This window comes from Nesoenas mayeri (assembly GCF_963082525.1).
Source record: "Nesoenas mayeri genome assembly, chromosome: 1".
Taxonomy (NCBI): domain Eukaryota; kingdom Metazoa; phylum Chordata; class Aves; order Columbiformes; family Columbidae; genus Nesoenas; species Nesoenas mayeri.
The window spans coordinates 130,576,075-130,601,297 of NC_137541.1; the positions used below are offsets into that span (position 1 = coordinate 130,576,075).

General features: G+C 39.3%; 1 protein-coding gene across 2 annotated transcripts; it reads right to left on the minus strand.

Annotated features, from left to right (window-relative positions):
- Positions 1 to 1,489: 1,489 nt before the first annotated feature.
- Positions 1,490 to 14,506, minus strand: CHMP2B (charged multivesicular body protein 2B). 2 transcript variants are annotated; one of them, XM_080349097.1, is made up of 6 exons: positions 14,368 to 14,506; positions 11,072 to 11,163; positions 7,841 to 8,035; positions 5,244 to 5,346; positions 3,495 to 3,601; positions 1,490 to 3,342 (listed from the first exon to the last, which is right to left on the minus strand). In XM_080349097.1, the coding sequence occupies exons 1-6, from the start codon at positions 14,399 to 14,401 to the stop codon at positions 3,229 to 3,231; spliced, it is 645 nt and encodes a 214-aa protein (XP_080205223.1). In that variant the 5' UTR covers positions 14,402 to 14,506; the 3' UTR covers positions 1,490 to 3,228. The 2 variants fall into 2 exon arrangements, with proteins under 2 accessions (XP_080205223.1, XP_080205224.1); XM_080349098.1 differs by lacking the exon at positions 11,072 to 11,163 and having other exon boundaries at positions 14,368 to 14,453.
- Positions 14,507 to 25,223: the final 10,717 nt, after the last annotated feature.

The following is a 25,223-nucleotide window of genomic DNA, read 5'->3' on the forward strand; positions in this document are numbered from 1 at the left end:
TCCTGCATATTTTGTATTTTCAGGTAATGGTCTGTAGTTCTGTTTTGGTAATACTTCACTTTTATTTTATAGTTGTGTATCATGTTGATGTGCTTATTCACTTCAGTGTGCGGTAATAGTTAATTCAGGCACAGACTTACCAAAATATTGTCATTTCTAGTCTTACAAGTGAAGGCTAAGTGCAGAAGCATAGCAAAATAAAATGAAAGATGACATAAAATGCCATTTTCTTGCAAAAGAATGACAAAAGGCAAAGTGAAGGAAGCAGCCATTATTTAAACACATCTAGCTGTTGTCACAGAAATTAGTAACAAATTAGAGCAGAATTGTTTAAAGAAAAAAAAAGCTGGATGAAACCAATTTAATGTGCTGCAGCTGCAGCCATTAGATTTAGAAAAAGTGGCAATTGATTTTTTTTCTGTACAATTTACTGACTGAGGAGTTGCCATCAATCTCTCTTGATTGGGGAAAAGCCCTGAGATAAGACATCTGAGGGGTGTAGCTTTATAAACCTCCAAGAGCTTAGTTAGCTATTTGACTAACACAGGCTGCACTATTTTTCTTTGAGATGTTTGTGGGGTTCTTTTCTCGGTCTTACTTTTCCCATGGTAACTTTAGGTAGGGTGTTAAACTAGAATAGAGGATAAAACAAGACATTATGACAGTGTGTAAATCTGCGGTTCACCTCTCTCTGAAGTACCATGTAGCATTCTGTCCCACTCATCTTGAAGGATGTAACAAACCTAGAAAAGGCCCCTCTACAGGCAAAGCTGATGATCAAAGATATGACAAATAACTCTTCAACGTACTGTCTCTGTCTTAGACTTAATGTGTGTGCATTGAACACTGTAGAGGTCTCCTGAATTTAGGGCTATACGGAAAGGCTGGATGGATGCAGGTTGTTCACCCCCTTGCCTAACGTGAGAACTATGAGTAAACATGCAAAGATGGCAAGAAGCATACGAAAAAACAAAAGTAGTGGTTTTTAATGCAGTGCGGTTTAAGATCTGTGGAACGCCTCAAAAGTGTGGGTGCCAGAAGTTTATTTATATGGACAAGCTCACAGATGAGAAAGCCACTTAAAACTGTTGTATATAGAGGAACATACACACGGCTCTGGCCTAAGTTGAAAATAGAGGCTGGAAGAGTATTAGAGGAGGAAGCATCATTTATATGTATCTTTTTCTCATATTTTCCTGGGTATTGTTTACAGGCACTTGTGAAGTAGGATTCTGCATGAGACAGACATCAGTCTGCCCCAATAGAGCCACTCTTAGGTGCATAAACAACTGCATTGTTGTTCTTGCATGGAAGATTTTTAGATTCAGTTGCTGTTAAGGTGTCAGCAAGGATGGAGGAGTTTAAGGACTGAGTGGGATATTTTTTTTAGTCTGATAGGAGTGATTCAAAAGGAATTTTATTATATATAGCTATAACATACTAACTATAATTAAAATAAATATAAGCAAGCCTGCAAAGGAAAAAGTCATTGCGAATTAAAAAGCATTTTATTAGATTTTTACAAAACCTGTAAAAAAAAGAAAAAGAATATTCACTTCATATCAGATATATGCAATATATAAACTTACACATTCCTACCCACTACCTCACAGAGTCATAATTTGTACATTATTTCCTTCGAAGAGAAAGAATACCTCAACTTCTATGCAAAAAAAAAAAAAACCAGATGAAATCTCACCTATGTTTTTTCTTTCTCTTCTGACTTCAATCCTAAAAAGCAGATGGTGTGACAACAGTAGATCCATAGAGATTATGATTTCCTGCTACACTTCCTCTAGCAGCAAAGTCTCTTTATGAAGTTTGTTCCTCCACGGTTATCCTGGTTTCACTCTTGGGAGGTATTTTGTTTTTCTCATTTTAGAGCCAAGCTTTGTTGTTTCTGTTCAATGAACGGCCCCACTAAACCAGCACAACTGAGGGGCAAATAATCTCCAGCAGACCAAGGGCTGAGGAAATTCACACCACCTGGGAATTCATAACTGCGAACTGCATTCTCAGACTCTATCATCTATGTAAAATAACAGTTCTTATTTCGTTAGTCCAATATATTCCACTTAAAGCTAGAGTCATGCTCCTGAAGTTCAGAGGCCATGGAAAAACCTTCACAGAACCAGACACTTTTATTATAGCGTTTAGACAAGTAATTGCCATGTATCATTCAAAATTGTTCTCTAAACTAAAATTTAGATTTAGCTTATCAATGTGATCAATTGCATCTTAGTAAACAATACAATTATGCACAGTTATCTTCCATGAAGAAATACTGTAAAATATATACATATATTTCAGGCAAATGACCTTTTTACAGGCGCACAAGCTGCATTTCTGAACATCAGCACTGAGTCCCATCAAGTGTACAGAGAGGTCTTGCCATAGTGTTCTGTGAAACTTATCTTAATTACAGTTTACTCACCTTCTAAAGACTCTTTCAGAATAAAATCACAAAGCTACAAGATTTATATACATAAAGGCACAGCAATTCTGTTGAAACCAGCTATGTTACAGTACAATAGAGTTCAATCAGTGCCTTTCATGCAACAATGTTCACTTAGAAAATTTAAATCCTTTTCCAGTCAAATTAACTGCACAAGGACTCCATCTTTCCCTTTCAGTAGAAAGAATAACCAGCTATTATTTAATCAACTCAAAGTTACTACAGGAACTTGAAAGAAATACACAAAATGTTTTTTCTTTCTACATAAGTTTGCTAGACTTTCAAGGCTACTTCTCATAAAAAGAAAATAGTTTCTAAGAGCAAAGGTGAAGTTTAATTTGTGCTACAACAGGCTAAGAACTTTTCTATAGCAATAGTTTTATAAAAGTAATATATGTTATATAGGTGCTGTCCTAGGAGGAATCACCATCAGCCACAGAATAGCCAATTCTAAAGATAGGTTAGGAACTGAGATAAAAGAAAACTTTGAATTAGGAGGACAGATTCAGTTCATGTATAAATGGATTTAGCATTAGAACTGTATCTGTGGTTGGCCCAGTGCCCAAAAAGAGTTCATGCAATGGACATAACAAATGTACTTCCCCCTGTAAACTGATTCAAAATATTTTCCCCTTCCCCAGTACCAATGTCATGTTGTCTTTTCTGAAGCTTCAGAGTTTTCCTAGACATCAGTTGCATTGCAAGAGCATTTGCACTTTTTGCATCTGTTTGCAGCTGAATGATTAGAAGGCAGACTGTATACTGCCATCAAGCTAATCAACTCCCAAAGCTTTGAGCTGTCGTTCAATCTCTTCATCTGATATGGTAGCAGCTTTTGATGTTGATGCAGATGGTAAGCCTCTGGCAGCTGATGGAGCTTTGGCCATCTAGAAGAAGACAGAAGTTTTCTTTAGTCAAAATAATACATGTTACGACAAGCTGACTTATAGGACTGTAAAATAAAGGCTGCTAGAAAAAATTATTTTTTAAAAGGGAATGCAGTGGCAGAAGCACATGAACCAGGTAAAAATAGCCATACCTTTCCAGAGATTTCAATTCCTATCTCATCAAGCACTTGGTTAACAATATCCTGGCTTTCTTCCTCTTCATCAGAAGCATCAAAAATATCATCCAGAGTATCATTAACTTAGAAGAAAGAAAAAAAGAATCGACACTGTATTAAGCAAAAAGATTACTATAATAACCTAGGACCGTCTTTCTGCCCTCCCAGAATGTAGCATTAATACCAATGTATAAGATACTAACAGAAAGCAGCTGTATATTGGGGAGGCTTTCTCTGCCTTGCAAAGCCTGTCAGCACAGCTAGAGCAACAACCGGGTAAGGCATGGCTGCTTTTATAAAAACGTTCGGTTTCACAGAATCAAAGAATGTCAGGGATTGGAAGAGACCTCAAAAGATCATCTAATCCAATCCCCCTGCCAGAGCAGGAACACCTAGATGAGGTTACACAGGAACGTGTCCAGTTTGAATGTCTCCAGAGAAGGAGACTCCACAGCCCCCCTGGGCAGCCTGTTCCAGTGTTCTCTCACCCTCACTGAGAAGACGTTTCTTCTCAAATTTAAGTGGAACCTCTTGTGTTCCAGTTTGAACCCATTACCCCTTGTCCTATCATTGGTTGTCACTGAGAAGAGCCTGGCTCCATCCTCCTGACACTCACCCTTTATATATTTATAAACATTAATGAGGTCACCCCTTCTCCAAGCTAAAGAGACCCAGCTCCCACAGCCTTTCCTCATAAGGGAGATGCTCCACTCCCTTAATCAACTTCGTGGCTCTGCGCTGGACTCTCTCCAGCAGTTCCCTGTCCTTCTTGAACTGAGGGGCCCAGAACTGGACACAATATTCCAGATGTGGTCTCACCAGGGCAGAGTAGAGGGGAAGAACCTAATGGTCAAGAATGATTCAGAACCAGAATGGTTCAGTTGCTCTCTTTCTCTCTCTATTAGAACATTTCTTAAAAATATAAATAAATAAATAAATAAATAATTTAAAAAATCTTCTACAGTTCTAGAAAAATCCCTTTTCTCTTTCTCATCCAAATAAGTTGCAAAATTGTTAATTACTCAGCTAACTTCTGAACTGCAACAATATGATTGGGCGCAGTTGAGCTATTCACCTCTTGCTCAACAATATTGTTTTGACTCCATGCTACTTACTATGGCCAAGACAGTGCCAGCGATTAGGACAGAAAGGAGACCATGATAGCAAGAGCAGGAGGGTTGATATTATTTAGTTGACAGTGGACAGATGCATTCAGAAAAAAGAAATTTACCAACCCTCAAGAAGTTTGTGGCTTAAAACAAAAGAAGGAGGCAAACACATCCCATACCAAGGTGTACATAAAGCTGAGATGATCAATAATCTCTAAATTAACCTCAGATTTTTGAATGTCCAGTCCCAGAAGAAAAAGGCACATGTAGAACTATCAGCTACAGAAAAAGCAATTTTCAAATCCCCCTACCAGTTATGCCAACAAGGTTTTGAACTAGTCTCAAATCCTCTTCCCTTCCAGTATTTTCTTTCTAGAAGTATAATGGGATTTTTGCATGAAGATAAAAAGAAATAGATTTATGTATCTAGAGCTGCTAAAAAGCCTAAGGCAGCCTCCCTGCTCAGATAGGCATGGTTTTGTTTGGTCTTCATTTTCACTGTCAAGCTCACGAATTGTTGAAATAAAGCCTCAAGCATCAGTATTTCTAGAGTGGTTCTACCCCTTCAAGAGCACTTTGAGCTGCAGCAAGCTGCTCCCTGCAGTGCAGAACTTACTCATTTCTTCAGTCATTTCTATCTTCATGTTCTCCTTCTGGAAATTCTGCATAGTTTGTAGGGTCTTTTGTGGGTCCATTTTCTTATTAACTGCTTGCATTGTCTATTAATATTGAAAAAAAAAAACTTAATTATGCAATGACACATTAGTTAAGGCCAATATGTACATTAAGAAGGAATAAAACTTTTCTAATAAACTTTAGTCCAGCTTTCACTTTGCTTGTCTCTTTACATCCCATGAGAACTGTAGATACACAACAGATCAATAGTACAGTCTGCATCTAGTAAGAAATACTGCTACCTACTACCCTAACAGATATGCTTTCAAAGGTATGCATCTTTCGTGCACCATGACCCTTCTCCTGGCCTTACACTAGGAAAAACCTGCCTAATCTGAATGAAAAGAATAGGACAATATTTCCTAACTTGCAAGCTACACACTTTAAAGAGGTAAATGGCTGCGGGTGTTTTGTTCAGTAAGAAACATTTATTTAAACCACCACTAGAAGACAGGCATTAAATTCCAATTGTTTATGTTATAATTTAATAGAAAAATTACTTTTTTCTGAAAAGCAAATATCAAAGTGTTCAAAAAGTATGTATTAGCCTATGGTGAACCTTTGTAATGGGTAGAGATCTTTCTGGGACAATGTAATAAACCTCACCTGGTTTACTACAGGTATGCAGCACTACCATTGCAGGCACTGGTATTTAATACTTCTTTTCTGAGAAGCAAGCTACTGTACCTCTCATGGGACATCAAAACCTAAATATAGACATGAGCAATTCAAATGGAAAGTCTAATGGTCTTTGAGAAGATAAAAGAGTTGGTTAATTAAAAGGGATGCTATCAAGCTACTACAGCTGCTACTGGCTTTGTAGCAGCTCTTCTGCCTTCATGTCTCTGTTTAAAGTGATAATGTATTATGCTTCTAATGTTACTTGAATTTTAAAGACTCAGTTCATAGTCATATTATCTGATTTTAAAAAGTGGTTCTAGACTTCGAGGGTGTTCAGTTCTTTAGTATTCTCTCATAAGACTTATAGATGGACATCAAAAATATTTGCACTAAACTGATATAGAGTTTGTATATCTTCAGAAAATATGGGTCAAATGCATGATTAAAAGAAACATGTAACTATTAACCTGACATTACTGTGTCCAAAATTAGTGCTGTACATGCTAAAAAGTATATACAAAATAGTTTGGATGCTTCTCATTTATGTATTTGTCCTGCTTGTTGAGATAACTGGTTCCATGTATTTTTCACTAATGGCTGTTTGAGATTAAGGATAGTTTATAATCTTCAAAATGAATAACTGAAGACTTTTCTTGTTTAAGCTTCTTGTGTTGATAGGGCAAAATATTCGTTTTAGAAGTGACAAAACCTTCCTGTCCAATAATGTTACACAAACTAGTCAATAGAAGTACCTACTGTGTTTCAAAAAACATCACTTTTCAGATGTTGGTTAATTTTTTGTGTGTCTTTTTTATTTTGTTTTGTTTTTCCTGCTGACTTAACCTTCATAATTAATCTAGTGGCACTTTGGTTTTGAGAAATTTAATCTAAGATATCTCATGGATAAGAAACAAATCAACCAGGTAATAATTACAAAGCAAGACTGATTTGTTCATATGTAACACTGCTGTAGGAACACTGAGTAAGCTGTTCAACTGCATCGGTTGATTGTACAGTCAGACAAGCCCCCACTTTGTGCATTAGACATGGAGGATGGAAAGTTTGCAACAGAGCCACAACCTTGTATCACAAACCACTGATATCTGCCAACATACTGCTGCTAATAGGTATCTGACAGCAAAGCCTTAGCAGTAATTACTTTCCTCACCAAGTTGCACTGCATTACTGTGTTTAACTGGGATGTAATTGTATGTAACTGGGACATAATTGTATTTAACTTGGACTGTGAAAGCACAGTTTGTCTACAACGATGCTCAAAGCAAACTCTCTGTTCATCAATTCACGGAAATAGGGGAAAGTTCACAACTAACTCAGATAACTGAGACTTTTCAGACTCCTTTAAAAAAGAGATGAGATGTGTGAGAAAACTTAATGCAATACCATTTTCTTAGAGCACGGAGAATGAGAATGACAGTGAAGTCCAGATTACATTTCCTTAGGAACTTAAGATCCAAAGCAATAACCTACTTTTTGCACAAGCCATAAAGCTACTGTGACACTGCCTTGATTTCCAGATGAAGCATGCCCTACTTTTTCTAAAAAAACCCTGTCTTTGACAAGATATACAGGCAAGACACTGTAGCAGCATGGTTTGGGTTTTTTGATGCACTGAAGGAGTTATTCCCCTGGCATTAGAGTTTTATTTTTATCATGCAAACATTTGACAGATGTCTAGCCCAAGAAAATACGCTTCGTTAGGTGCTAACTGGCTGGATTGACTAGACAAAAATTTCATAGTATGAATCAAATTACATTTCTCTACTGCAACTTCAACACCATTTGGGGTATTAAGCAATAAGTTTTATCCCTTTCATTACCTTATACAAAAGAACACAGCTTAACAATTGCAACCACGTGCCACATTTTAATGTAAAAGAATGCTTTGTAACACCTTACTTTTGCTGTGGTTGACATAGCTCCTGCCATCTTCATCTGAGAGTTCATGACTTTTGTTTGAGTCGACATAGAAGTAACTTTAGAGCTAACAGCGTATGTTCGATTTTTCTGTTTCCGTAGCTGTACAAGCTGTTTTGCTAGCACTTTACAAGCTTCTTTGTTACCAGTCTTAGCCATTTTCTTTATTTCCAGTTCCTGTTAAAAAGGTATAAGATTAATTCTATGGAATTTTCATTCAAACAAAAACTATGATTAAGTCTTAACACTCATAATTAAATTCCAAAAGTTAACTATCTTCATATTTTTTTAAGACATTTAAAGTTATATAAAGTCTTCCTTGGTTTCTATGAAGGCTACTTAGTAGAATAAATGCAATACTGCTATAATTGGACCCAAAGAAAAAAAAAAAAAAACGAACAACAAAACCAACCGATCAACAGCAAAAACAAAACAAAAAATCCCACAAAAACAAAACAACAACAACAACACACCACCACAACAAAACTGAATTATAGTATAGCAGCACACAGTTCTGCAAAAGGCTTCTACATAACATCATATCACATCACATTCACTTGTTATCTGGATAGGGAGTAACGCTTCCAAAAAAATCCCCAAAAGTGAAGAAATTATTATGGCCAGACAACTATTAGTGCCATGACTCTAATCTGTTTCGATTTCTTGCATTCTTGCAATCAAGCCACATTGTTCATAGAAGAAATGGGGAGCTCACTAGTTCTTTTTAACACCTTTTCAGCCTCAAGAGAATCTCATAACCTTTTGGGGGAAGAAGTAGACAGAGTTACATGAGTAATAATTATAGGCTACTTGCCCATATAATTTAACTGGACTTAACACATAATAAAAGCGCTATAATTAATTTGCCCACAACCACATGTGCTTAAACCTTAAGACAGACACTTCTTTTGGCTTACAAAAACACTTCAAACTCCATCTATCAATTCAAGAAGGAACAGCAAGCTGTTTAGCCCAGAGGTACCAGGAAAAATCTTGGCACAAATAATCTTGTCAGATGGGATTCCTCAAAATATGCCTTCTGATTTGTGACTTGACAATGTAAACTTTCTGACTATTCTTTCCTTTTCAGCCTTTTTAAGGAGGCCTTGCCATAGCATCTCAGTTCCTTGCATATGTCCAATTGTACATTTTAATTTTACCATTAAGTAAAAGTGGCCTTAGAAGACCAGGTTTCTATTGTGATTCTTCAGGAGAATATACCTGCTACAGGAACACAGCAGCTTCACTTTATGTGCACTGGTAGTTCAGAAAACTGCACTTACAAGAAGATATGTTACTCTGAAAGGTAAATACTGGTAAAGGCAAATGTAAACTGACCCACTGCATTAGCTCTGCTAATAGCAAAGATTACGTTTACTGGTTACGTTTACTACAGAGGTTGCACTGGCACAAGATCTTCTCTGTAAATCCAAAATTTCTGAGAGGCTGTGTCATACATACTATTTTCAGTCCCAGGCAGTACAGATCAGCAATAAGGAGCATAAGACTGGTCAGATATTACAGGGTTGAAATATATGCACAGCTGTCCTCTTTGTAAGTAGCTCATAGGGATTGCAAAAACAAGTTTCTAGAGCGTGTCCAGAATATCATCTCCTTTTTTCATACTTCAAGTATAGTACCGGATAGAATGTATTAGTTTCCACACTAGCAAACACTAGTTATCACCCTGGTTTTAACAGCAAACAGTTAAAAATAGGGGGTTTCTCACTGAGATGAAATACTTAAGTAGCACTTATAACCTGATTTTCAAAGCAAAATACAAACCTACACCAACCATTGCTAAATCACTGCAGATAATCCAGTTGCAGAAATTAAACCCTATATACAGATGATTTTATTCTGAATTAAGAAGAATCAGGGAAAAGAGCTGCAATACATTATTTGCTTTTGAGAGGTCTGGGGCAACCTTATTAAAGCCAGTTATGTTCTTCTGGAAAAAAAAAAAATTAAAAAAAAAAAAATCAAAATTCCTACAGTCATATGAGGTTACTGAACTGAAACGGAACTGTCTACATACTTTAAGGTATTTTTATACATAGAATTAATATAACTATGTTTTCTCAAAGTAATACCTCATAGTTAAGGAAAAAAAATGTCTTTCTGAAGTACATAACAAAATGTTCTGAGACTGACTGACAAGCCCTCGGTCGTTTTTCACCTTATCTGACTCTGAACATTAATATTTATTGCCCATTGATTCTCTCATCCCAACAGCAAATTTTAACTTTTTCAAAGACATATTTCACTTCTCCTTCCTTCTTCTCCTCATAAATTTAACATTTCTGAAATAATTTACTGTAATAAGTAATCAAAACTTCAACCTGAGTATTCATGAAAATTTAGGTTATTTCCTGAGTCAAAATATTTCATACTGAAAAATGCCTTATCTGTAAGTAACCTATCACATCTTACATGTTCAGGGCTTCCAGAAACCATTTATCTGACCTCTTCTAGATTTTTTACTCCCAGCTCTTGGTATTCATGCAACCTGCTGCCACGAAACAACACCTCAGTAGCTACTTGAAACAGTCACTTGATTTGCATAGCTTTTCCCACAGTCTGAGCATGTCTTCATGCATCAAACCCCACCATCTGTCACATCCATTTATCCAATTATGCTGCCACACAGGTGCAGCATCCATTCACTGAATACTTGATAGCTCACACACAGTAAGTTTTAAATAGATCTTAATTTAGGCAGATAGTCTCAGTATTACTAGCTAGCTTTATGGAAGTTCTTATATGAATGAAAATAACAAGCCTATGGGGTATTCATGATGCCCTATGGTTTTCAAGTACTGCTTCCCCCTGGAGAGTCATAGTAACACATGACAACAGTGACACTTTGTTTCACCACTAGAAAACCAATGATTTACAAGCCTGTTAGAAAAAACCTTCTGAAGGATAGAGAATGCTAACAACGGAAGGGAAAAATGAATGCGGCCATCTAATCTAAACACGTTGTTTCAGGATTTTGCTAAGTTAGAGACTAAGAATCACTTTCAGGCAGTGATTTTTTTTTTCTTATATTATTTTAATACCTGAAAAGTCAAAAAGAGGAAGTCAACTTTTTTAGTGTTAGACAACTTATTATACATTGAGTTGTACCTTTAGCACTTTGCAAATTTTCTGTTATATTGGGAGTGTGTGATTGTTTTAAAAGAGCAAAATAAAGTTCCCTGCTCTACTTACCAGTTGTTTTTCCTGTTTTTCAAGTGCTGCTCTATCTCTGGTTATAACCCTCTGTGTACCTCTTAACTCTCGATTTTGTTCCTTTATTATATCTGGAAGGAAAATAGTTACAGTTGGGAAAAGTTTTCAATACTGATGAACATTTTGTCTGCTGAGCGCTCTGCAGACGTACAGTGTGTTTGACAGCCTCCCTCTGTTCAGAATGAACTGTCAGCTATCAAAGAACTGTCAGCGTTAAAAAAAAAAAAAAGAAATACTAGCAAAATACAATGTTATGTATACAAAATGACTATGTTTCAGCAGCACAGACCATATCCTGTTACAAAAAGGTGATTTCATCTAGTACGTTTCTTTGCACCATAACCATAGCAAGAGGCTTAACCATACAGTAAGAACTGGCTATACACACTTTCCTGCAAATTCAACCCTAACTCAGCAATAACATACTCACTGTCAGCCCTTTGCTCTTCAGTCAGTCAGGACTAACTGCAACAGGCAGATCAGCTGAAAAAAATCTTGTATAGGAGATCTCGGAGCAGTTAAGGAGTTCCCAAGTCCATTAAAACAGTGAAGACGCTCCTAGATACAACCCTGGACCCTGCTCTTCTCTGTCCTTATTCTGGTTCAACTGACATTACTCTCCTCCACAAACGTATCACATCTGTGCAGCCCAACTTCAAGTCAGGCTACAAAGCAACAGCGTTCGAACTTTTGCCATTGGCAGATGCTTAAAGATATTTAGGTATGAAAGTGGAGGCCTTTAGAATAAATTTAAGTTCCTTGACAACAGACATAGCCAGCAGAAGCTTGAACACTGTCTGTCAGGCAAAGCATGTCATCCTTCATAGGAGTTTTGTCCAATGTACTATTTAAAAATTATCTAGAGGTAACATCCACTTATTAAAGCAAGTATCACTTAATATAGGCATCAATCATGCTAGTTGCAATTAACTTTTGTTAGAATTTACATCATGTGCTTAGGTGTGATTCACCTGGGCAAAGGTAGAGAGGTCTGCATCTGACTCAGCATCCTCTGACCTTTATAGAGGAAAGAAGTTAGTACTTTTAGGAAGAGATTCATCTGCTCCTAATGTATGTGTCAACATGACATTAGATAAATTTTGGGTGGGACTTTAAAAGGAGCAGACTGTCACATAAATTTTGTTTAGTGCTTGCTCTTATAATCCACAGAAGTAACATCATGGTAGGGCACTGCTATTGTACTTAAAAAGTTTGAAGCACAAAAAAATGGATGCAAAGTGGCAGAGTTACTAACAGAAATAAAGGCATGAAGGATAAATTGCAGAAACAACAGACACCTTTTTCATTTTTTAAGGCTTGTGACAACTTTTCTATAAGAGAAAGAAGCGTTCACGTTCTTCATTCCCACAATCAGAAATAGTGCAAAACATCCATTGCTGAAATTATTTCAACCTTAATAGGTTTGAACTGAAAAGTCCTAAACCTCCAGTGGCATTTTAAAGAAGATATATACATTACCTCCTCCCACTAACTGTTTGTGGCCAAGTAAATATTCCAAACTCTGTGAAGAGAGACCTGTTTTTACAGTGCTACTGCTGCTCTGAGAACTACCCAAAAAGAATCTTCAGGAGATGTAGACTTTTCAATGGACAATAATGAAGAGCTGAAAGATGACACAGGACATAACCCTGAATTCTTCACACTGGCAAAGCACCAGTGAGGGTTATTCTGGAAACAATGCTACAGGCAAGTAATTTTGAAGGTAGACAAACGTATATTACTTGCACAGCTGCACTCGTGAAAATGAAAAGAAAAAAAAGCTTAATAGGAACATACACATCTGTCTTTTCAAACGACAATAACTAATAAAAAAAAAAAAATCCCCGAGTGTAGAAAGCTTGACAATAAGAAACAAGATCTGTACTGAAGTTGGGAGACAATAAGGGTCAGTACAATGCTTATTTCTGTTGTTCCTGATCTCATATAGTGCCTCACATGAAGGACAGCAATAAACAGAAACCAACAGCTATCTGCAGTTACAGGCCCTTTCATTTGTTTTTGCAAGTGAAGGCCAAGACAAGAACTTGGTTCTTGTTTCTCTGTGATAACTGATACAAATTCCTAGCTTTTCTCCAGCAGACAGAGGAAGATGGGGTATTCCTGAGACAGCTTTTTGCTGATAGTCACTCCTGTGTGTCACACTGCTGCCTCACATGCCAGGGGAAGGAGGAAGCACCTCCATTCCTGAAAACAGGTTGGACAAGAGACACTCAGCGAGGCTTGACCTGGCTCCTACAGTCCACCTTGGTCATGGAAGCTTAGTGCCACCTCCTCCTTCCTCCCTTCTCATGTCCTGGACCAAAAATGGGAAGAGACAAGTGGGAAACATACGTATTCTCCCTCGGTGCAACACAATTGGTTGACACACAGCGTCATTTTTGGTGTGCCGCTTTTGAACGAGGACCCACTTGATTGGAGACAGGGCAAACGCTATGCCAGCTAGCTTTGGGGCTCTCGCCAACCCCCAGCCAGCCTCTGCCCCACAGCCTTGCCTGGGCACGCCGGTTTGGAGGGCTGCCCGTTGCCCATAGGATTGCTGGCAGGTAAGCAATCTTTTATTTTTATTTTTTTATTTTTTTTAACTTCGGAGATTGTTATTTCTGCATAAGTTTAAGCGTTTTGTGCGCAGACTGACTACAAAAACGTCGAGACCAAGTTGTTTCCAGCCCCGCGTACAAAGCCAAGGGTGGCAACGGGCAGCTGCTCTCTGCGCAGCGGCTCCCGGAGCCAGCGGCCGTGCCCGGGGGGCTGATGGGGACCTGCACCCCTCAGCTCCCGCCTCGCCCTCGCCTCCAATAACTCTCTGCGGGCAAGTTTTGTCCCCTCGCTGCCAAGAAGAAACGTTCCTCCTCCTTCCTCACCCACACACCGGGATCAGCAGGGCCCGGGATCACCTCGACTCAGCTCGGCCGCCCCACAGGGCCCGATGCGCCCGGGATGTCCCCGCCTCGCTGTCCCACGGGGCCGGCCCCGCCCGGGGACTCTCCCCGCCGCCCCGCCTGGTCCGAGCACCGCCGGTGAGTCACCCCCCACGGGCTGTGGCCTCCCCCTCTCCCCCCGAGTTCCCGCTCCGCCGGGACACAGGGCCCGAAGCCGCCCCGCAGGTACCGCCGCCACCCCCAGGCTCCCGCGGCCCCCGGGCGGGGCCAGCTCCGCGCCCGGGACCGTAGGAGAGCTGCGGACAGCCGCCCCCAGGCCGCGAGAGGGGCGACGGGGCCCTGCCCCGGGCGCCGGCGGCCCCAGACCCCACTCACCATCCACAGTCTTCTTCTTGAAGAGCGAGGCCATGGCGGCAGTCAGACCCGGAGCCACCGGAGCCCCCACGGCCGCCTCAGTGGGCTCCTGCCACCTCCTCAGGTGACCAGGAAGCGGCCGGGCCGCGCTGACTCTCCCAGCTCCGCCTCCCGCCGACGAGGGGCGGGACAGGGCCGGGGCCGAGGCTGGGACGGGACGGGCTGCCGCGCTGCCCCCGCCTACCCCACAGCGGCGGCGGCTGCTCGGGGCGGCCGCCGGGTGCTCGGCGCCTGGGCCGCCCTCCCCGCTGCGGCCGCCGCAGGAAGGGGGGACGCGGGGACGCTTCTGTCACGGCGGGAGTCGCAGCCTGGGGCGGGACGGAAACCTCGGGTGGTTTTCTCCCCGCTCTTGGGTTCGGGCTGAACGGCTGAGGCTTTCTTCACGTACACCTAATCATTAAAAACAGATGAAATTCGGCGATATAGTGCTCTTCGGGCTCGGTTCCCGCGTCGCCTCTCGCCGTGCAACATCGCGTGGGCAGCTGTTGGGGTCTGGGCTCAGATCGCGATTAGACACGAGTGGGTTTAGTTTCTACCTGTGATACGTGGAGCGCTGGGCTGCAGCACACGCGTGGCGCTGCATGAGGTGTGTTGAGCGCAGGGCACCAGTGCTCTGCAAGTACAACGTGGGGGTTTTTTGCTGTTGTTTTGTTCATTTTGTGTTGTTTTTTTTTTTTGGTTAAGAAGCATCCCAGCTCTGGACCCTCGTCCTGAGCCATTGCCATGCCTCGGGAAGTGACAACACATTAATTTTCTATTACGAGATGAGCCTTTGTCTGAGGATCATGGCTACTGTGGTGCTCAAGATGTAAGAGCATGGAAAAGTGTGTCATAATTTTATTGGTTTTCAGGGTCTAATTACAACCCTTAATTTTTAATAAGATAGTTTATAATGTGTCTGTGGTTTCATCACGGACAATTACCTACCTACATATCAGGACCTCAGAAAATAAAAAATGCACTATAGTAGAAAAGACAAAGCTATCAGTGTGAATATTGGCTAGATATACCTTTACTTTAAAGTGTCAGATTTTTAATTTGTAAGAAGAAACAAGTGATTGTAATGTAGTAATGCATTTTGATAGCTAGATATAAATTTAACCTGGGGAAGAATTGTAAGTTTATGGTGCCAGTGCCCTAATAAACCACACTTTTATAGCCTTGCATGGAAAAACAATCTATTAGTGTATTACAATAGCTATGTAAAGATATATGTGGATATAGGTAGATATAAACTATGTATTGTGTCAGTATTTCTTGATTTTCTGGAAATACTAATTTTATTGCAAATAGCAAGTTTTCATTGTTCTTCACATGGGCCTTTTAGTATTAGTTATTCTTCACCATTTGTGCTAGATCATGTGTGATGACCATGGAAATTTAGCAATCACTTTGAGGTAAGGTAAATAAAATACCCTTTACAAGTTTATTCTTGTATGTCTGTACTATCTGTTAGGTCAGGTCAGTCACAGATGAGTTAGTAAACAAAAGTGAAATCCTGGCTTTGAAAATGCACAGATGAAGGGGAGGAGAGTGCTTGTAATTTAGATTCAGTTCCCCACTTTTCGTGAGAGAGAGACAGGCCGGGCAGCTTGACTATGGGGTACTCTTAAATTGTCCTAATTAGCTGTGAGACCAGAAAACCATTTTTCCACAATATTTTTTTATGAATGTTTACTTGTGATGAGGTAAACAAATATGTCCCTAATAGGCTTCTTTATTGCAAATAATAAAGGATGTCTGAGCTATTACTTGCCAACACTTATTTTTTTATGCTCTAAGACTGGATGCTGGGATGCTATTGTGTATTTGATTTGAATCGTTTTGGTAGTAGTGACAGGGAAAGAGAAACCCTTGAATTTATTTTGTAAAATAATAATGCTTTCTTTTAGATTATCACTGTTCTGTTTCAGGGTCTATTTGTAAATCAAAATGTAAAAATAATTTTTTAGTAGTTAGTGCTATATACAAACTTTAAAAATCAACCAGATGGAATAAATAACCTTTCCTTAGTGTCTATATGTAATGCAGAACTCAGCTGATTCAGAAGGATGATGTGATATCCTGTATTATTTTGAAATCGAGCACTTTCAAATCAAAGTATGAAAAAAATGAATTTGGAGAGGAAAAGCAGATTAATTGCAGGAAAACTGATCTATGTTCCAAAGTTGTCCTTAGAAAAAAGTGATGGTTGTTTTTTAAATTCATCTGTAAGCTACTCTAGCATTGGTCCATTGGAGTGTTTAAGCAAATTGTTAATTTAAACCAGGTGACTAGATTCAGTATGCTGAAAGCTAAACATATTCAGGTGCTCAAATAGAAGGGCTTCTGTGAAGAGACCATTGCAAATTGGCACTTTCAGGTGCTGTTCCTTAGAATAGTAGATAAAGTGGCTGATATAGAAAAATAATTTTTGAACAGGCTCCTGGGAGAAAAAGAAGAGGTGAGCTTTCAGGCATAGGAGCCTTGAAGGAACTCTCAAGGTTATACTTTAAATCTTTTCAAGTTTTCTAGCTATATCAGCTGATCTAACTAAAGTTATTAGTCTTCCATACCTCCCCTTCTAGGGTGAGGGCAACATTGCAAGGGAACTTTTGCTGACAAGCTAAAGCAGACCGTCTTGGGATGCTTTGTGTATAGTGACCCAAATTCAGTACTTTTTTTGGTATATTCTGGCCCTGTCTGGTTTCTCATCTGCAGATATAAGGAAATTAAATGAGGCCATGTGTAGTAAAGAATGAAGTGGGTAATCTGAAAATTAAAGGAACCTGGACAAGATAAATGATCAAAGACTGGTATAAATGTAGTGTTATATGAAATGCACAGTGCTTAACATGTAAAATAAGGTTATGAGAAGAGCTATCTTTGGAGCCTCAGCAACTGGCCAGTTTCCAAATCCTGCAAGTACTCACTAGCGCTTTACTTGGTCCTGGAGGAGCTCTGCTGAAATGAAATGGCACAGAACTTACACATTTAAGAGGTTGTGAGATTATGCTGTACAGGTTACATGACCTTATACCTTGTCATGTGAAGGAAAGCTGAGTTAGAAGGAGACAGAAAAGGTAGAGAGATTTGCAGACCCTGTAGAAGTTCAGGCTGCAGTTTAGCTCAGCACCTGAATTTCCTTCCTAAGTAAAAATCTGCTGTGGCACAGGCTAAATGCTATTGCTGTGTTTAAGTGTATGGCTTCGCTGAAGCCAGTGTGTATGTCACGATGTTCACTCTAATTTTGTTGATTAGTAAGGGTAGCTGGAAATTGGGGTGTGCTCTCCAGGGTGGAGTTGTGATGACGATGTATTCTATGAACCCAGAATGTGAGATGCTGGGAAGATAGTTAAGCGGAAAGGGGAAGGGGAGAATCAGTGATCATCATAAAAGATGTGCATGTGAAGAAGGAGTTAGAAACAGTAAGAAAAAATGAAGACAACCCTAGAGGTGAGGGTAAAGAGGTTGAAGAAAAGCAGTGGAAATGGTGCAGCTGTAAGATGCTGGAGATTCCCTCCAATACCATGGTTCTCAAATTCATTTTTTTTGCTTTATTCAAAATGAAATCACTTATTTATGTGTGCAAGTATAAAAAAGTGTTTTACACAGCACATTTCACACTCACCTTGCAGATTAGACAGCTTTCTGGCAACTTTTGTGGAAAGCTCACAAGAACTGAAAAATACCTCATTCATAGGAGGAAAGGGAGAGTTGCATCTAGCAAATACACAGGTACAAAATAATCCTTAGGAACACTGAAAGTGAAGTTGTGAGATGGATTTCATAAGAAAAAGCTATTTAACTGTCTGCCAATAATGGAAGTTGCTGTCAGGTAAGAATAATGCCAAAATAAATGAGGTTGCACTAGGAATCAAGTCAAAAAGCTCCAGATCAGTCAGTGGGACTATCTGTTGGGAAACAGTTCGTAATTTAGTATTTAAAATAATTTAAATAAAAAGACCAAAAAAAGTATTTTTCTTTAATTTAACAAAATATTGAGAAATGTGATGAATCTGAAATATGAGTGAATTTCTTGCTTCCCATCTGTTCACAATTCAAGTTAAACTAAACGTGCATGTGAAGCAGAGTGTATTGCTGATCTTATTAATAACTTTTTTTTTTTCTTTCTCCATCTGAAAAGGGTCAATTGCCAATAGATTGCTACTCATCTATGCTTTACAGCATACCAGGTGTACAGGACAGAGGGAAATACACATTTAGTTGTGGAAGCATGGTTTGATATGTTTTGTTCTTATGAGGACTGTGTAACATCTGTGGAGAATGTAATTGCCTTTTTATGTGAGAGGGACTTTGTGATGTGCATATTTTGCCTGATAATCCACCGACTTCACTTGACAGACTCCTGAGTAAATAAAAAATGGCAAGAATGAGTTAAATTAAAAATACAGTATCTTAAATGTGAAATGTTACTGTAGAATTTGCTAAAGAGGTTTTGTTGAACTGTAATTCTGGACATTTAAAGGATGTTGTCTTCATCTTAATTTTTTCACAGAATCACAGAATGTTAGGGATTGGAAGGGACTTCAAAAGATCATCTAGTCCAATACCCCTGCCGGAGCAGGAACGCCTAGATGAGGTTACACAGGAATGTGTCCAGGTGGGTTTTGAATGTCTCCAGAGTAGGAGACTCCACAACCTCCCTGAGCAGCCTGTTCCAGTGTTACCCTCACTGAGAAGAAGTCTCTTCTCAAATTTAAGTGGAACCTTTTGTGTTCCAGTTTGCACCCATTACTCCTTGTCCTACTGTTGGTTGTCACTGAGAAGAACCTGGCTCCATCCTCCTGACACTCACCCTTTATATATTTGTAAACATTAGTAGGCTCACCCCTCAGCCTCCTCTTCTCCCAGCTAAAGAGACCCAGCTCCCCTCAGCCTTTCCTCATAAGTGAGATGCTCCACTGCCTTAATCATCTTGGTTGCCCTGCACTGGACTCTCTCCAGCAGTTCCCTGTCATTCTTGAACTGAGGGGCCCAGAACTGGACACAATATTCCAGATGTGGTCTCACCAGGGCAGAGTAGAAGGGAAGGAGAACCTCTCTTGACCTACTAACCACCCGCCTTGTAATACACCCCAGGATGCCATTGGCCTTCCTGGCCACAAGGGCACAGTGCTGGCTCATGGTCATCCTGCTATCCACCAGGACCCCCAGGTCCCTTTCCCCTACACTGCTCTCTAATAGGTCATTCCCCAATTTAGACTAATTTTTTCCTCCTGGATGTACTTGCGAACAACTTGGGGGGGGGGGGGGGGGAGGTGGGAAACAAACCATCCTTAATACATGTGAGTAACTAGGCAAGTAAGTTTTTCCCGTTGCATGGAAACAGCATATCAAAGTAAGATACTTATGTATGCAAGATCACACCTTGGTTTCAGTCACTTTCAGCATCTCCCTGATACAGTGTGAATACTTCACACCATTTAGTATGTGCACAAAGTTCAGTACTTTGTAAAACCCTCTAACTGCCTAATCCCTCCTTATGGAAACCTGTTTTTAATTATTACCTTGATTGATGTTCTTAAGATACTTTTGAGTTGCAGACTACACCTTTTAAAACCTTCACATCTGATTGCAAGGTTCTTCCTTGGTGAAAGAGTGAACACTTCATTATGAAATAGTGCTATTGCTTTGTACAAGCAGACTTAGTTTTGCTCCAGTAATCAAGTACAGTAGGACATCATATTTCTGTAGGGCATACATGAAATCAAGAGTTATATTTCTAAAAGCATTTGCTTGCATATATCCTATCTTTAAATGACTTTGCCCAAGGAGAAAAGGAAATCCAGGCTAGCAACAAAATAGGTAAACACTGTTAGCATTTTATCACAAGCTTCAAGAACTCCTCAAGGCATCAAGTTTAGGGAAAAAAAGTGAGAGATTATGGGGAGGATATTTATTATTACAAACTGCAAAGTCAACAGGGACTGCTAAATGTTCTTACAGTCGTAATAGCCTATCTCATGTTAATTCTAGCCTGAAGCTCTGTGACTCTTTATGTGCAGAGATAATGGAGGGTAAAACTGTATTTTTAGTTTAGCACCAGATTCCTCTCAACCATGGAAAATAAATTAGAGAGCTTTGCAAACTAAAAATGATTTGGGCTTTAAAGGAATTCCCAGCAATAATATACAAGACTTATTACCCTGGATAGTTAGAGGGTCCCGTATGTTTATGGCTGATAGTAGTCATTTTGATTGAATATTGCCTCAGTAACTTGTTTTCAAATAATTTGCTTTTAGCCCAGATCGGTTAATCCTAAAGACAAGACCTTTTTCATAATGCCCTTTTTGTTGTTCTTCCTATGTGTACCTTAAATAAAATTTAGTATGTGTTGCCCAGACAAAATGCTACATTAATGGTAAAGTAGTTACATTTCACTTACCTGGAATTCACTACAGAGCAAGATTTAATACATCAAGACCTGTGCTAAATAGATTCAGACTTGAGAATGTGTGTACATATTTTTTAAAGTAAGACACTACAAGTAATTCTAAAATATTGCATTACAAACCCAGGAAATTCAGTTTGAGGTTATTAGTGTTCATTATTTTTGTTATGTTGTTATCTAGAAACATGACTGCTTTGGGTTAGCAATGCTATAAATATAGGTGGAGGGGGGGAAGCGCTCCATGTCCCAGAGAACATATTATCCCAATATACTAAGAAATAATAGGTAGATGTCAGCAGACCAGATGGTGCAAAGAAACCGGAAGTTTCCTTATGTACCCTGACATACTGTTGGTGCATAAGTGTCCAGGTAAAAACATATTAAGCATTTGAAAAGAGAACTTTGTGAAAAAACATGTTAGGCATTTGAAAAGAGAACTTGTGAAGAAGTCTTTCCAACAGTGATGAGTAGCTAAGGAGAAGGCAAAAGATGGTTGTTCAAAGCAATATTAATAAGTGGTTGCTAAAAGCTAGAGTTAATGAGAACTGAAGGAAGGAGTTGGTGTGGACTGCAAAAGTGAGGTGTTGTGGAGCTGGTATGGAGAATGGGATAGGCCAGGAAGGCCTTGAATAGAGACACACTCTTTGTGGTGGGTAACAGAAGGAACCACTTAGAAGGAGATAATGAAAATGGCAATGTGATGGGAGTAATGAACTAAGAACATGGCCTTTTGCAAAACATTTTGAAGGAGACAGGTTGGATTCACCATGGATGTGAAGAAAGATGTCGTGCTTGTCTTGCACCACAGTAAAAAGCGTCTGACTTAAAGCTTCGGCTTTGTGCCTCGATAGGAAAGGCAGGTCTAACAGAGGTGCTCTGCAAGAGGGAGTGGCAAGATTTTTATACAGCTGAAAATCATGAGCATTTGGATATGACAGCTTTCTGCCTGCAATAAAAGAGGTGAAGGTGATGGTGATTGCATTGATGAGGAAAGGGAGAAAGCTGGAAGCACTGGGTAGGTGAAAGACTGGAAACATTGCCCTATGGAGGCAAATATCTATAGGCTAATGGTGGAAAAAGAGACTGCCATTTCAGTTCAAGTAGAATGAAGTTTGCGATAGTGGAGGTTTTGTAGTAATGAATAAGACTCTTCAGAAGCAGAATCGAGAAAACCAAGGAGAGAGCCTTATGAAAACTAAAGGGAGCATTCGTAATATATGCCTTTTTTTTTTTTTTAACAACATTCTTGTAATTATATTATGGAGGGGATATTTTTAAGTTTGATAAAGTGGAAGCACCTAATATTAACTTTATTCTAAATAAAGTGCATTATATTATTCATCCTTTAAGTAGGATTTTTTTTTAAACTTATGCTGATTTTGAAATACTGTAAAACATTTATTATCCAGTCTTTTGATAGCTGTGAGGAGAAGTGAACGTTTTAGTGGAGTTGTGATTATACTCCTATATCCACATGAAGACAGAGTAATTTTAACATTTTTAGGAATGTTAAAGTTTCTTTTAAGTACAAAAAGGATACAAAAATATCTCTTAACACAGAGAATATAAAATCAAGGATTTCTCATCTTGATCTTTTTTGTTAATAATTTATATTTTCACTGGGATTCAGAATGCTTGTTGCTTACACTGTCATTTGAGAATAGCTATAGCTACCTAATGGTCCAATCCAACAAAAAATATGTCCAGTTCCTATATTGCAAAAGTGTATATAAAACTCAAAGTCACTAGAATCTGCTTCCAAAGCATATACTGTCAGAAAGCCAGATATATTTTATATTGCATTGGGCCCTAAAGTGTTATAAAAAATGGCATATAGCTTTTTTCCACAGCTTTATGACCAGCAAGACAGCATCGAACAGTTTATTGCAGACCCTGTTTATGCCTTGCAAGGGTGCAGTATAGTAGACCCTTGTGCATGCTTTGTTTTCAGCACCAACTCTGGAAGCAATTTTGAATCTCATTTGATTTTGGGTGAATCTGTGTTCTCTTTGTTGTCGGTGTGTGAATCAGTATTAGAAAAATTAGACCAATGTTGTTTTCACTGTTGAAAAAAGGCATTACATTTATTTTAGATTAGTTCAAACTCTAGTTTTACATCATGCTTAATAATTTATTTTTTTACCCTTTAATGCTATCATTCCTTTATACAGCTAGGGTAAAACATGTCCAATTTCCAGGGATGAGGCAAGGAGGGATTGCTCAGCCACATGTAAATGAGGGTTCAGTTCTACAGAGCCAGGAAAGACATTTGGCCACATTAATTTCAGTGAGAATTCATATGGATAATCCCTTTGTAAGTTAATTGGGATGTTTCAGTGGTAAACGAGATAGCCAGGATCCATGTGCAAGTGTGTGTAGCCTTCAGGGAGACTCAGCTGTCACTAATGGAAGTGATGCTGAGCAGCCTCAACCTTTGCTCATACAACACCAAGTCTCCTGAGGTGAGCCTTTGGATCTAATTAGATCCCTATTAAGGGGTCTTGTCTGGCTTAACCTTTAAATGGTATCTGAAAATATGTGTCCTTATGGTTACTCTTCTTTTTTTTTCCTCAACTTGTATAAAGTTTTTGAAGTGACTAACTTAGCAACTGTTTTCTAGTAAAATGGCATCACTAAGTTTACTTACTACTCGATTCTGCTATGGCTACAGTTGCCAAAAGTGTGTGTGCGACAACTACAGGTCTTGGTTCAATGTTAGGGGGAAAGCATGAATGACAGGTGGTTTTGATATCACAGTTCAGCAAAGTTCTTCTGAAGTGCTTGCTGGAATGCAAGTGCACAATCCTTCTCTCGTCAGGAAAAGTCCTTTTATCAGGACTTGCTCCAGTTTTGGAAACGAATCAGAGATACGTCTGTTCTGCTGAGAGCAAAGACTTGGTGACTGCCTCCATTTTTGTTCTTTTGTGTAGTGCACAGCAAACTGCAGTAGGATGAAATTGTGCTCTGTGGAGCAGAGGGGGAAGAAACTCATGTGCAGGTGTTTTTTGCCTTCCTTCAGCCTGCCTTCCCGGGAAAGCCAAGTCCCTCCAAGTAGGAAAGGATCCTATGGTTGTGGGAAGTACAACTGGCTGGGAAGTCAGGGAAGAGCAGCCCTGTGTGATATGCTTTTTTTTTAGTTTGCAATAGCTGTTTCTGTTTGTAACTGCTCCTGGGAATCACAGATATTTTGGTTTTAGGAACAGTCTCTGCACAACAGGGTACTTTACATGATGGTGACAGAATTATGAAATGGGCTGTTTCATTCAGAATTCTGCTGACTACATCACTTGATAAAAAACCACTTCATTTATTAAGTGCTTGATCAAAACTACTGAAATTTGTGACGTTAGCCAAATCCACCAATTTGCAATTTAGCTCCTACTGCAGTATCACTTACAGCAGGTTCTTGTGTTTGTTGTTGTCGTCATTCATGTTCATAGAATGCCTTAATAAAGGGAATAGAAAGGATTATCATGTGCTTTCCTGTTGCACAGAAATATATGATACACATACACCAATTTTATCTCACTTATAAATAGCTTCTGGAAATAGGTGTCTGTGAGGGAATAGGGCTGATTGACTCTTTCATTGTGAATAATTTAGCCTGAAGAATTTGCATTTTTCTACCTGTATTATCCATGGAGAACTGAATTTGCATTCATTTATTTGTTATTCATAATCTTCCATTTAATAGTTTATGAATTGCTGTCTGATTTTTTTTTGAGAAATGCTGACTTCACTGTTGTCTTACATGTGATGTGTGGTGGCCCTCTGAGTCATACTGATGGTTTCTGGGTCCTTACTGGAGGACTGAAACTTTTAACTAGAGAACAGTTACAGCCATCTGTGGTTCTTTGTGGTCACATGAGAAGATGGCTCTCCTCTATGAAGAGGACTCATGCCAGCATTGTTTAGGAAATGGATGTGGTCAAGGGGGACTTGCAATAGTTGTGAAGTCTGTTTCACAGAGGTTTTTAAATTCAGGTTTATGCAAGGTCTCATAATATGGCTTTCTTATCAGAGCAGATTCCCCTTTCTTTTGTGAGAAGGCAGGGTAATACAGAGTCAATGTGGGACTGGGAAATGTGATATCCATAGCTACAGCTACCAAGCGTCAAGCGACGTATTATGGAGGCGATGAAGAGCCACAGAGCAAAGTAGTGCAGGTGCCAGAAACACAGTGTGTACATTAGTGTGGTATTCTACCTGTGAAAATGGGTATCTGATCTAGCTGAAGATGTCCCTGCTCATGGCAAAGGGGTTGGACTAGATGACCTTAGAAGGTCTCTTCCAACCCAAAGCAGTCTGTGATTAATATATATATATAGGTAGTCTATGATTATTATATATATATATAAGGCTTCTCGTTTAGGAATTTCTTGGATATCTCTACTGAATTGTGCTTTGTGTGTGTATGTGCTTA